This window comes from Macrobrachium rosenbergii, chromosome 27 (assembly GCF_040412425.1).
Source record: "Macrobrachium rosenbergii isolate ZJJX-2024 chromosome 27, ASM4041242v1, whole genome shotgun sequence".
Lineage (NCBI taxonomy): Eukaryota > Metazoa > Arthropoda > Malacostraca > Decapoda > Palaemonidae > Macrobrachium > Macrobrachium rosenbergii.
The window spans coordinates 21503175-21517993 of NC_089767.1; the positions used below are offsets into that span (position 1 = coordinate 21503175).

The following is a 14819-nucleotide window of genomic DNA, read 5'->3' on the forward strand; positions in this document are numbered from 1 at the left end:
TAGACGTGTTTTCATTCTTACCAAATTGTGTACCATCAAAACGAATGGCCTTGAAAAAAAAAAAAAAAAAAAAAAAAGCCGTACACACACAAATAGAATTGGTCTGTGAAGCTAAAATAGCCCGTCCCTCACTGCAACAGTCAAATACCTGTGGGTATCACAGTGGCAAAAGAATGAATACAGATAAATAAAAGTAAAATAACGGTTGCAATGTAATTTTTCTTGCCAGCAAAAACTTTAAGCTGCGCTTCCGGTTTTATATTACAACGAAAGAGTTATCACCTAGATGAGGATTACACTGCACCCAACTGGGATCACGTGCCATGGAGCTGTTAATTTCTTAAATATCCTAGAGATTTATGATAATGAGGTTCCCACGGTCAAAGAAAGAAACAGAAATCGTCACAAAGTATCCGGTAACCTGTTATTTTGGCCAACCCACTGTTCTGCTGTCGCAAGCAGCTCATCCAGGAATATATCTTCCCTCACCCAGATTCTTTTCGAGTTCAAGGCACATGCATAACCTACCTCCTTGAAGGATGCCGCTACCACCAGTCCTACTCGTTAACAAGGGAAAAGAAATTCTCTCTCTCTCTCTCTCTCTCTCTCTCTCTCTCTCTCTCTCTCTCTCTCTCTCTCTCTCTCTGGCCTTGTTTTATCAATCGCCATCTTTAAAGTACCCAGAGATGTTAACGGAACCACAGGACGAAGAAGTTGGCACTGCCGCAGATGATTATTATCCATCATGATGTTCAAAATTAATAAGGTATGGTATGTTTTCATTATGGCCATGGCAATTGCAGCGCAAGATAATTTGGTATCAATCTGTCTTATCAAGCTGTAATAGAGGGAATCACGTGAATACAGCAACCTGGTTTATTTCCGTGAAAACTCGGCCAGTCGTCCGCGATGTGGTATCAAAAATTGCTGATACAACCATCATGTCAGTTTTAAAATGTCTAAGCTTTCACATTTATCCTTATTCATAAACTCCCTCCGACTTTCTCTTCGTTATCTTCATCCCCCTCATTCACGTTTTTGTCACTCCTTCTTATACCCATGTACGCCAGCAACCTCCTCTTCCTTTTCATCTCTATGCTCCCCCCCCCGCCTCCTTTCCCCCTCCGCTTTTTCCTTTTCATCCTTATGTACCCCTCCCCCCAGTGCCTTGAAGGAACAAGACAATAAGAGCAATGCTCCTAACACAATGCCCACCGGTGTCGTCCGTCGCTTGATCACGGGAAGGTATTCCGTGTTGACAGACCCTTCATGGAGAATCTCATTTTTTAAATACTCTCGTTGTTTCATTTCATTGTTTTATTATATTTTGTCGAGAATCGCCGATTTCTTATTATGATAATGGAATGTTCACATTTTTCTCGTAATTTTCCGGCTTGCAGTTCATTTCGAATTTTTGTCAGGTATTAAGTTTTTCCTACTTAAAGTTTGAAGTTGGAGACATGCCTTCTCTCTCTCCTTTGCAGTTTCGAGATGAACATCATTACTGAGTTCTGAAGTTCCCAAGAAAGGAAGCTCTTGTTTTTCAGAACTAGAGTTGACTTTGTGTTAGTCTTGTGTGGATTTGTTTCTCATTCGGGTGCTGGTGCTGGTGTGGGACTTCATTAACCTTCATTGTGAGCAACACACAGCGCAGAAACTCCCGGAAAGATTCACCTCTCTCTCTCTCTCTCTCTCTCTCTCTCTCTCTCTCTCTCTCTCTCTCTCTCTCTCTCTCTCATGAAATGTCAGTTTTGATATGATAGTATCTTCATCCGAGGTCAAGCGGATTAATGAAACTAAAAATTTTGTTAGCTATTCCAGCGCGAAAAAGATAAAACTCGACGTTGATATTTTTGTTAACATTTGTTGTTAAAAGTTATGAAATGTTGCATGTTTATGTGTGAATCTTCGTTATATATATATTATATAAATCCTAAGGAAAATCGTACATAATTCCTTTTTGGAAGTGCTAATACACGAAAGAGAGAGAGAGAGAGAGAGAGAGAGAGAGAGAGAGAGAGAGAGAGAGAGAGAGAGAGAGAGAGACTTCATTTAGTAAAAACCAAGTAAAATCCCTATCAGATGAGGACAATGCATTGTATAAATGTATAGTTGCTATTCCACCTTTTATGAAGCTCATCTTAGGTCGGAGGATGTCTATTTACATCCCAGAAATGCGTTTTGCACCCCGCTTATGATTTCTGAAAGCTAGAATATGAAAATCAGTATTTTTATGTGGAGTTACTTTGCATTGTTGAAAAGTGATCATACGATGTGTATAGTCATAATTGGATGGTTAGTTTCCATTTGTACTTGGTTGGTCATGCTTTTGTGTGGCTGAGTTTGAATGAGGATTCAATTAACCTTAATAGTGAAGTCAACGTTGGTTGGAGCGAAAAGTGAACTTTGAAATTTCGTGAACTGTTAGGGAAAATTTTGAATGATTTAGCTTGGCTGGAAAAGGCCAGTGCTGCGCTGCTAAAGAAGAATCCTTACGAACGGGAGGGGAAGGGAATGAGCCGAGTAGCCTACTGACTCGGGTCTCGAAGTTGAGTCATATCAGCAAGTTCACAGTAGGGAAACAGACAGAGTCAGGAATGTTTTGAAGAATCTATATGGAATAGGAATCGTCTTCAAAAAGTCAAAGCAAAGCACTGATCATATAATTAGAATCTATTTTCAGAGATTGATTATTATTAAAGTTACTAAAGATTCACCGGATTTGGACCTAGAAGTCTGATGAATCGAGAAGCTTATTTTAATTGCTTTTAAAGCAATTATAGGAAAAATCTCCAGTATTTTATATCCTTGACAAGTCCACCCAGGAGAATGATTTACAGCAAGTCAATCTCTCTCTCTCTCTCTCTCTCTCTCTCTCTCTCTCTCTCTCTCTCTCTCTCTCTCTGGGTATGATATCTGAACCACGCTTTCGACGAACAGACAAACATCATTTATTCACCGCCTGAGGTGAACTTCGAAGGTGGTAAGCTTACCCTTTAGATACCAAATATGTATATATAACCTTTGTTTGGGGGTGCAGAGTTCGGTAAATCCGATGACCTTGTATATTGTGTTTAAAGAGGTTTCTTAAAAAGAATGTATGATTGTATGTTAGCCAACGAGGAATTGAGGAAGCAGTGTAAATTTTTAATTAATTTTCTAACTTGATTTCTTGACAAAAAATGGAGTTTTGCTTTCTTTTCATTCTTTTTTTAAACATTTTTGAACCGTGTGTTGTCAGTATGATGTTAATAGTATTATCCTATAGATAATAACATTGCTGGTAGTAGTCAAGTTTCACTACGTTATATATGCTGTATATATATAATATATATATAAGATTTTTATTACACTGTGATTTATATACAATCATGAAGCTACAAATGTCGTTTAATAAACAATTCACGCTACTTCGGGAATATCCCCAGTGGGGAATTATCACAGAAGGGGAATTTATAAGTGATAAATGGATCGACACTGCCGGGCCTCGATCCCTCGACACAGTTACCATCCAACGACTCCAGTCGACTGTCTACCCACTGATCCATCAAGAGAGGTATAAGTTAATGCCGAATCTGCTGTACTTGTTTACCCATAGAGAGCGGGGAAATTATACTTAGCTTTGGCATTAACCCACCCCCACCATGATAGCTCATTGGTATGTCTGGAACATTCAGCTCTTATAAATTCCCCTTCGATGATAATTTCCCATCGGGGATATTCCCGAAGTAGCGTGAATTGGATATTAAACGACATATGTAGCTTCATGATTGTATATAAATCACGGTGTGATAAAAATTTCATAATAAGAGCTGCGTGTTCCAGACATAGCAATGAGCTATCATGGTGGAGGTGGGTTAATGCCGAAGCTAAGTATAGTTTCCCCACTCTCGACGGGTAAACAAGTACAGCAGATTCGGCATTAACTCACACCTCTCTTGATGGCTCAGTGGGTAGACCGTCGACTGGAGTCGTTGGATTGTAACAGTGTACCTAGGGATCGAGACCCGGCAGCACCGATACATTTGTCACATTTGTCACCTATAAATTCACCTTCGGTGATAATTCCCCATCGGGGATATTCCCGAAGTAGCGTGAATTGGATATTAAACGACATTTGTCGCTTCGTGATTTTAATATATATATATATATATATATATATATATATATATATATATATATATATATATATATATATATATATATATATATATATATTTAATATATATATATATATATATATATATTATATATATATATATATATATTATATATATATATATATATATATATATATATATATATATATATATATATATATTTATATATTTATACACACACACACACATACGCTGTATGTGCAGAGAGAGAGAGAGAGAGAGAGAGAGAGAGAGAAGGAATCAAGTCATGACATGACAGTTTAGTGGGTATTCCCACGGCTATGACTATATTGTATTACGAACAGCAGAACTTATTTTGCCGGGCAAATATCAGCAACACACATTAAAACCTAGTGGCGTAGTCCGCAGTTGTGCATGGAAATGTTATGGGAGCTTTTGCATTTCCTTCTCTAAGTGGGTTTACTTTTCAACCTTGATGAAAATTGAACAGCTCGAGGTAGCCCTTAAAGTGTACCTTTTATGCTCGGTGCCTTGATCCCGAAGCCTTCAGATTGCAATTGAGAAAACTGTCTCATACGAGTAGTCTACGTTCATGAATGACAACTTTGGGGGGATGCTGCCTCTGGTGCATATTTATCTCTCGAGTGTTCTCGTCATTTTTTCTCTTGATTGCATCGGTCATTCCTGACCGTGTGTGCCATTTCAAGTTATAATTTTACCTTTATCTGTGTATGTGCACAGCAAACATATGTGGTACACTTAGTTTGCTCATAGCTTAAATGTACACTCGTTATATATACTGTGTTGCGTAAGTATGTTGATGCTTGTTTTCGTAAAAGGATTCTTTCAAGTGTTGCAGTGTTGTCTGTTGATGAGACAGACAGACAGACCCGTAGAATGTGTATTTACCTCTTGAAGGCCATTCCTTTAGTGAAGTCAGTTATTACTTGAAGTGACCACTGGTGCTCGTGTTGTCAGTTTTGACATCTGAATGTAATTTGGTAAAACGTTGGAAGCATCACACAGCGGTTCACGAGGTATGCTACCTAGGGACACGTCTGTCTTTTTGAGTTTTTGTACTTCCAGATTTGCGATAGGTTGGTATGCTCTCTAAGTGATGGAGACAGCTCTAAAGGCTAAATGCTGTGAATATCAATGATGAAGCATGAGCAGCCTCTCTTGGGTTGTGATACAGTGCAGGTAAATGTAAAGAGTGCTCAACCTCATGTTTCAAAGGAGCGGCTGAATAAATTTCCACATTTAAAGAATATCATATTAAGATCTGGAACCACGCCCATGTCAGCTCAGTATTCTTTACTTCGTGAAACCGTGCAGCAGAGCTTCAAGTCCTGCTTAACCGTATTTTGTAAGGGAAGATATTATATTGCTGAGTGCTTGCCTCCGAATGATTTGATATTTTCATCTATCACGTGCGCTTGGTGTTGAATTTTAAGAAATATACAGCGACAGTTTGTAACAGTTACTGTTAGTATGAGCAGTCTAATTTAGATCATCTTCAGGTGATGAACCTAACGCTCATCTTCCCAATTATATTTTTCTCCAAATTAAAGTACTCGGAGGCGTCTTGCAACACCATAGATTCTAATTCGGTTTTATTAGTGCTGGTTTTGTTTCAGTATGAATAATATGAAAGAAAAACAGAGGAAGCTGAAAGAAGTTGCCACATCTCAGTGTTGGGAAAACGTTACTTCAGATAGTGAGCTGATAAGGAATACCGAAGAGGAAAACCCTGAACTGCGCCACCACTAGGATTTTGTCGGCTGATTATCCTGTTTGGTGGTAACCTCATTATTAACCGAGAGGAACGGCTGAACCTGGCATTCAACTCCAATTCCCCCCAGCACCGTAACAGAATCGAGCTTGAGACCCTTATGGGTACCTTCCACGACCTTGAGCGAAGACGGCCATCCTTCATGAATATATGAAGGTAAAAGGCAAACGCCGAAGTAGCGCGTGTCTAGTAGCACACCAAGGCCATCAAGGAACTGCGCTGTAACCCTGATAGTGTCATATGTCTACTTAATGTACGTTCTGTTGCAGAGAGGTGAAGACTACCTTGAAAGAATAGGTGTCTTCCTCCTTGCATGAATAGGTGTCATTCTTGAGAACGAGGTGATATCGAGTAGAGAACTTACAGGCTAATAAAAGTTGTCAGTGCCTTTCAGGATGACATTAAGCTCTCAAAATCTTAAGGGGTTTGGTGCCATCCTGACAGGCACTGACAACTTGAATTAGCCTAGGTCAGTTCTGTACTTCATATCATATACTGGTTTTTAGTTATCAAATTCATTCTCTTCTCAAGAATGACACCTATTCTTTCAAGGAGGAAGACACCTGAGAATGGTTTTGCTGGTGGGGGGGGGGGAAGAGATTTTGGCCTGGGCCACTGACATTGGGATGTGAAAACAAGTATAAAGGGGAACTCACTGCTCTTAATAATTGGCCAGATTCCCACGATCACTTATCACCTGGTGAAGATGGTATTCTTCCTGACACCGTTCGTCCCCTCCTGTCACATTTCCCACAGAATTTCTTGTACTCCTCCTAGGTGTCATTTTTGTTTTCAGTCGAGACAGTACACAACGATGATAACCACCCCTTCATATGTCACATGGGCAGTGTGTGTGTGCCGGCAGTAATATGGCTCCTCCTTGGTGTGCCGTTCGATAACTTAACTATGTGGTGCATCGAAGAAAAGTCTTGACGAAAATGGTCAACCTTATCATTTATTGCAGTCATATCGACGACATATTTTCGAAAATGGCTAATGAAGACGCATTGATGGGTGTCCGCCTAAATCAGAATGGCAGCGACACCGAAACTACTGTGTACGTGAAAGCCATCAACTTGGGACATTGCCTCAACGGCACCAGTGAGTGCACCACCAGGTAAATTGAATCTTCCACCAGTGCATTCATCGGATGTGACTTCTCCCATTGTAACGGTTGGCCCGCTGTCCACAGAGAACAACCACTCCTACATGATGGGGCCTCGAATAGCACCGTCGGGAAAGTCACCAAGAGAATGTTGACTGTCAGCACAGCCAAACGAGCAGTGAAGAAAACAACTAAACCGAAGAAAAGGGATCCCTAAACTGACATGTAATGAGTATGATTGCATTGTGAGACATTATAACCACCGATATCCATCTGATTGGCATTACGAGTATACGGAATCTTGTAGGCTTTGAAACGTCCAACTGAATACCCTAGTAAATTATATTGCTCTGTGATTGGCCATGTATTTATATTCATATATGTATACTCGTACATACATGCTTACATACATGATAGAATATATTTACTGCTTAATGATGATAGTAACTATGAACTACTTACCACAAATCTGTCCGTGTTCTTTCTAATTAAGATAAAAAAAATCAAAAGCATTTTGAAAATAACCAAGATGTGATGAAGGTTCTTGAACCAGATCTCTGTCTTCGCCTTATGCACATGGTTTGATTTAAACGCTTGAACCGAGTGATTTCTTAATCATGGAAATGGCTCGTTAAAATTCTTACACCTTTCATGGGAAATATTCCCAACTAGGACTTCAAGGATATTGTTTATTTGAGAGAAAAATGAAATACACAAATGATTATTTTCAATTCGCAGGTATCAGTTTTAATGTCAAATTGATTAGTGTTGATGTCAAACGATTAGTTTTGTTGACAATATGGTTAGTGTTGATGCCAAACGATTATTTTTGTAGGAAGAATAACTAATTTTGATGTCAAGCTGATTAGTGTTGATATCAAAACGATTTGTTTTGATGTCGCCTCTTTACTTACAAAAGTACCTCTCGATGACCTACTTGAATACTTATGAGAAGTTTCAGATCACTTTGATTTACTGTTAATCGTTAATAACATTTTATAACTGGTGAAACTGTAATTCCGATTCGTTTTTTACTTTTGGTGACAAAATTTGTGTTAAGAAACTTTGAATAACAATGGGAAATCCGAGGTGTTCCGTTGTAAGGAATTTAATCATGGATTTTTTTTAAACAAGATGTTTACGGGTGATAAACATTTTGTTTCAAAATGACAAGATAAATAGACGTCTATTGCATGCGGCTTTAACCTAAAATGTATACTAATTTCCTTTACAACTAAAACGTTGTCGTACCTTCCATTGGTTTTCGGTTTGGGGAGGGAAGAGATTTAGTCCTCCACTTTAGAGTAATAGTGCACCGTACTCCTAATGGCTTTAATTTTTGTTAATAGAGAGATACGGATGTATATTATATTCAGTATCATTCAAGTCACTGAAAAAATGGTCATTTTCTTTTGCTTCGAAGAGCTGCATTTGTCTGCACGCCAGAATTTCTTCAGGGAGAATTTGAAAAAAAAAAAAAAAAAAACGTTTAGCGCCTCTGAGAAGCTGAAATATCTATACAGTAGTATTTTATTTTATGTGCTATGCAAAAACACAAAAATTTGCATTCGGTTCATACTAGGGGGGCATTTAACCATCTAAATTTGATGGTTCACCTTACAGCAACCTTAAAAGTAATGTTCCAAGGTCATAAGAATTATAATATCACTGTTGTGTTTCTTTTTTCAAATAAGACAGTGTAATAACCAAGAAATCGCGTAAGTTTCTCATTGTTGTATTTATAAGGTTCTCTGCAAGAACTGCAATTGTTTCTATGTAGAACAATACGGCAAAGGTCTTGCAGCCAGAAATAAGTATAAATGCGGTGTGAGAATAGGAAAATGCATTATGATTATTGCATCTGAGGTATACTAACTAAGGATGAGGATAAGATTTTTCCAAATTGTACTTGTACAATATAACTTTTTTATAATCTGTTTTTTATAAAATCATATCGTTTCTCTTTATATTAGCTGAGCATGTTATCTTGACTATGTCGATTATAGTTGTCATTTTTTCTATATTCTTGTCATTTTACGTTCACTTTGAAACCCCCTTGTACTGCTCTCATAAGTGTACTTGGAAGAATTGTTGAAATATCATGAAAACGTTCTGTCCCCTCAGCTTTATCAGTCCTGTGGCCTCTGCTATATTTGTCGTCATATGTTATTAAGTGACATGGGATCATTACACCGTATACACACCCAACACACCACACATTTATATAAGTTGTTTATTCGAAAATACAAATACTTGCACTTAGAATCAAAATCAGTCCATCTCCACCATGCAAGCTGATTGCTACGGTTGTAACACCTGGCTTTATAAAGTTTGTTACTTACGCACGTTTCATTTTTATACGCGTAAATATTAAGCCACAGATACCCCCCCTGTATACTTCCAACGTAATGGATTTTGGAAACTCACTGTAATTTTGTATGGGTGGGTTCGAATCCCAGCTGGAAATGTGAAAGTTTCTTCATATATTTCCCGTTAAGAATCAATGGTTTCATAAGCAAGCTATCCAAAAGCGTTTTGAGGGAATCGATTATTATTATTATTATTATTATTATTATTATTATTATTATTATTATTATTATTATTATTATTATTATTATTATTATTATTATTATTATGTTGTTGTTGTTGTTGTTGTTGTTTGGTGTCTTGTGAAAAAAAGAACACATCTCTTATAGATTTAGTTAGTAGGGTACCTTAGTTTAATTTTAATTTTTGTCATGTAAAGATTTTTTTTAATAATATATAGAATTTAATAATGGTTAATGATCTTAATTCACAGGAAGTTAGTGTTATCCGGCAAATTAAATTTTAGACCAGCTGACAGTGATTTCGTCTTTTTTTCCAGTTTTGTTGAGTGAGAGTATAGACAAGAACGAATTACAATTCAAAACCCTCAAAATCACGGACTTCGGGTTAGCAAGAGAGGTCTCCAAAACCACCAGAATGTCTGCAGCAGGAACCTATGCCTGGATGGCCCCTGAGGTCATTAAGACATCCACATTCTCGAAAGCTTCGGACATTTGGAGGTAAGCAGTATTCTTCTTTAGGTTGCTCAGCGGAAATTCCACATACACGAGGCTTTTTGGTTTTGCCCGTCAAATACCAGCTTTGGTTTTCTTCCCATCAGCTAAAATCCTCTCTTGTTTTTATTGATTTTCACTGGTTTTTGGACATTTTCCTAATATACTTGATGTCTAAACGCACTGAAAATTATTTCGTTTAAAGACCGACCTTTTCACAATATACGTATTACAAATAGAACGATATACGAATATATACTGTTGTTCCAAGTGTTTTTGTAAATAAGTATAATTTTAATCAAATTACATTTAAATTAACTTTTCACATTGCCGTTTAGGGAGTAAGGGATGCTCTCATGTCCAAATGGTACCTGACATTGAGAGAGCTGCTCTTAATTTTATGATTCTCAAGCACTAACCAGATTTGTGAAAAGTGATCCGAAAAATGTACTCAGCGCATACCTGACAAGTCTCTCTTTCTACGAAAGACCACGTCACTTCCATCGGTCCCGAGAAACACTTTCTGTTATCTTTTTTTTCCGCTACCAACACATGATTAGATATACAATTGTAATCTAAGTATTATGAGCTTTAAATGAACGCCCACTTGACTTTATAATTGAAAATTAGAAGGTAGTTCGTAGAATCAATTTCTTGAGTAACGTAAAATTTTATTTCATACAAAAATTCTGTTATTTTTGTGAACATTTATCATCCAGGAAAAATGTCACATGTGTTTGGTATTTTTAGTTTTTCCTCTTAAGCTAATTTTGATCAGTTAAAAGTAATAAAGTAAAATCTCACCCAAGCCGATTTCCGCAGTTTCAGTAGTATATTGGGAAAATACATTCTGATGTTTTCTTGCACCTGGTGCGTGAATAACTTACACAAACTGTAAACTCTCTAAGCTTTATCAAGAGACCTGTCTGACTTAACGGCAGTTTTTCGTTTATACTACAGAGCAAAGATTTCAGAGGGTTATCAGAAACAATATTTAAATAAATGGTGAAGATCTAAAATACAAATCTGCATATATACAGTTATAAAATATAGGTTCAAATCCTATTTTAGGACAAACGGTATATTGATATATTTTTCCATTGGATATAAGTTAACCTCAAGGTGTAGTGAATTCGGTATTAGTGGGTTATGTGTTGTTAACTCGTTGGTACGAACTACAGCAAATTCTTTCTTGGCTGTAAACTACATTCTAACTCCCTTTTCACAATCAATCCAGAATATGAAAGTTACCCATAAGTTGTCAGGGTTCTGTTTTCTATGAATGAAAATTATGCATCAAAGAAAACCACAGTAGCCTAGTGGGAACTTACATTTTTGTCCAATACTGGTAGGAAAAAAGTATTGTTAACATTGGAAAGTGTAAAAATCTAAGTGTAAAATTATTAATATGCATTTATATATATACATTTTGGTAATTTTTCGGAAGACTCCAGCCAGCCTTTTCCAAAGGTGCCAGCTAGCCATTTTTGCATGAAAAACCATTTTGGATATTTCATGCAAAAATGGCCAGGAAATGATAAGGTAGTAAAAGAACCTAAAAATACCAACCTAACGTAAACTAGGGGTGTTTACTGGTTACAATTTTGCCGTATTAGTTATGGAGGGGGGTGGCTGGTATTGTCTTACCTTACAAGTCCTTATTTTTCTCTGCTATTAGGCATTTGCGAAGGTTATGTATTGAGAAGAAATTTTTTGTTTTGATGTGATTTACCCAAGAAAAATATAAATTATAAAGCGGGAGGTGGCTGGAGTCTAACGAAAAATAACCTACATGTTTATACCTTCAAATGTTAACAAAACATTGTTCTTACCAGTATTGGACAGAATTGGTTTTCTTTGATGCATAATTTTCTTTCATATAAAACAGAACATTGATAACTAATGGATGTGTGTATGTTATATACATATACTGTATATACATATACATACCTACATATGTATATATATATAAATAATATATACATATGTATATATACTGTATACATATATATGTATGTATATACTGTATATGTATATACATATACAGATATATGTATTATATGTATAAATACATACATACATATATATACACATATACACACATGCATATATATATGTATGTATATATATATACACATACATATATACAGTATGTATATGTATATATACATATATATACACACATGCACATTATATATATATATATATATATATATATATATATATATATATATATATATATATATTTCTCTTTTTAATGCATTTGTTGACGTGCCCCATTTCTTTCCTCTTTATTAGACATGACTCTAAGGTAACGTGTCCGGGGTAGTGGCATGGTAATTATTATAAGTAGGAACAAGTGATTCTTTAGAACAGTTAACTAAATTCCAAAAAGACTTAAGTTTAGAGGGAAAATGATTAATTGTTCCCGTTTCTGGTTTATTTGCACTTATTGTCATACAGTTTGCACCTTATAGTATGTTAACTGGTTCGAAACTTTGAATATTGGATTGAGAGACGTAACGCATTTGATTAAGGGGAATAATGTTCTGAGAGTCAATCACCACTGCACATTTATTCTCGCGCTGTGTTTCAGTTTCATTTTTCTGCTTCCCCACACTTTGGAACTGTTCTCTCTCTCTCTCTCTCTCTCTCTCTCTCTCTCTCTCTCTCTCTCTCTCTCTCTCTCTCTCTCTCTCTCTCTTATCAATTCTGTTTTGACTCTGTCTTTTCTGTGTGTTTCTCTTTATATCCCCTATTTTAACCTTGTGTCAACCATGACGTCATATTCTGGGCAGGTACTGTGTTTCTGAGGCACCTCCTCCACTTGCTTAATTCCAACTCTTGGAGATGTGTTTTAAGGAATTCCTGTTGGTTATTGGGTATTGGCTCCTTGTAGGATGTCTTTAGGTCTCTGGCGTTGATGGCATTTGATTGGCCAAATCAACTAGGCCTGACCTGTGGGAGTGGCTTATTTCTCTGGACTTTATTGAAGGGAAGGGGGTGAGGGTGTCTTCCCACATACTGCATCCCGGTTGTTCCCTCGCAGGACCCTTTGGTTTCAGCCAGATGCAACTTTTCTTAGCGAGGCGTGTGTGTTCTTGAAGTTGTGGTTGGCGACTTGTTGTGACAGGCGGAGAGATTTATGTGAGTTTATGGTCCCTTTCTACAGACCCAATGGAAATAGGGTATTTCCACTTCAAAAAAATACATTTTCTCTGTTCTCTCGATACATATTTAGAACATGGATCATTATATATGGCAATTTAAAATACATAGTCAGTTTATCAACCCTTGGTATTCATTTGCTACTTATACTAAGAGATTTATATAGGAACTTTTTTTATTTTATTTATGTTACAAGGGTAAGCATTATTTTTGAAATAGTTTAAAAGAAATTTTATTTGAGTCAAATGACTGCCAGCAGCTGCAAAGAGAATATGCTGTATGTATTAAAGTTTTTATGTTATTTTAAAGTTAAAGAATGTAGCACTTTGGAAATCATTCCAAGACTGGTAAAAGTGTACTTTCTGAAAATGCTAAAACTTTAAGAGTAACTTGCTCTAAAAAGTTTATAGTTTTTTTGGTAAACTGAATACAAGGGTGTTTACATCTAAAAAAAAAAGTTAAGAATATAGTTTTCTTCACATTCCATGGTAAACTGAATACAAGGGTGTTTACTATTTAAGTAATCATGGAACTGCTGTACATGACTCAGATGCCTGAAAATCAAAAATGTGTCGTCAACATGCCTGTGATAAATGATAGGTTTAAACTCTAGGGGACAATCATCAAGCCATTTTTTTCATGAAAACACAGAAATATGTTGGCCATTGGGGCTGAAAGTGGAGATCCCATGGCAAAACCCTCAAATTGTTTGTAGTGCAAATTATTAAATAAAAAGTGGTTATTGTCTATGCATAAGTTAAGGAGCATTTTGAAAGCATTCTTTGAGAAATTTCTCACTTGTTCAATGTTATTGTCAATAGAGTTCAAAACTATATCAACTGTTTCTTTGATAGGAACATTTTAAATTGCCATATACAAGAGATCCATGTTCTAAATACATTACAAGAGAACTAAAAACTATGTTTAAGTACAACTTTCCCCACATTAACCCCAAGTTAAATATATATATATATATATATATATATATATATATATATATATATATATATATATATATATATATATATATATATATATATATATATATATATATATATATATATATATATATATATACATACATACATACATACACACATACACACATACAGTAATATATATACATATATATATATATATATATGTATATATATATATATAACTATATATATATATATATATTGCACATATATATCATAGACATGAATTTTTCATTGGAACCTAACTAATGCTCATACACAAGTTTTGAGTTGCACACACACACAATTTTTCATTGAACCTAACTTTGCTAACACTGAAAAACCCTGCAAAAGTGTTTGTTTAATTTTTTGTATAATTTATAAGTTTTCAAGCTTTTATGTGTAAATTAACATTAAATATTATTAAAAGTAATAATTTATCTCTCTCTCTCTCTCTCTCTCTCTCTCTCTCTCTCTCTCTCTCTCTCTCTCTCTCTCTCTCTCTCTCTCTCTCTAGTGAGCTGAATTTTCATGATACATGTATACAGGTATGTTTATTTGTATGATGAATAAACTTTTTGCCTAATAATAAGTACTAATTTTTAATAATAATAATAAAACTGTAATTATAAA

General features: G+C 35.8%; 1 protein-coding gene across 5 annotated transcripts in view; it reads left to right on the plus strand.

Annotated features, from left to right (window-relative positions):
- Positions 1–14819, plus strand: part of LOC136853472 (mitogen-activated protein kinase kinase kinase 11-like) — a 200095-nt gene that overhangs the window by 55648 nt on the left and 129628 nt on the right. For all 5 annotated transcript variants that reach the window (XM_067129079.1, XM_067129080.1, XM_067129078.1 and 2 more), the window contains exon 4: positions 9885–10065. In XM_067129079.1, the coding sequence (XP_066985180.1) occupies positions 9885–10065 (181 nt within the window). The remainder of the gene's footprint in view (positions 1–9884; positions 10066–14819) is intronic.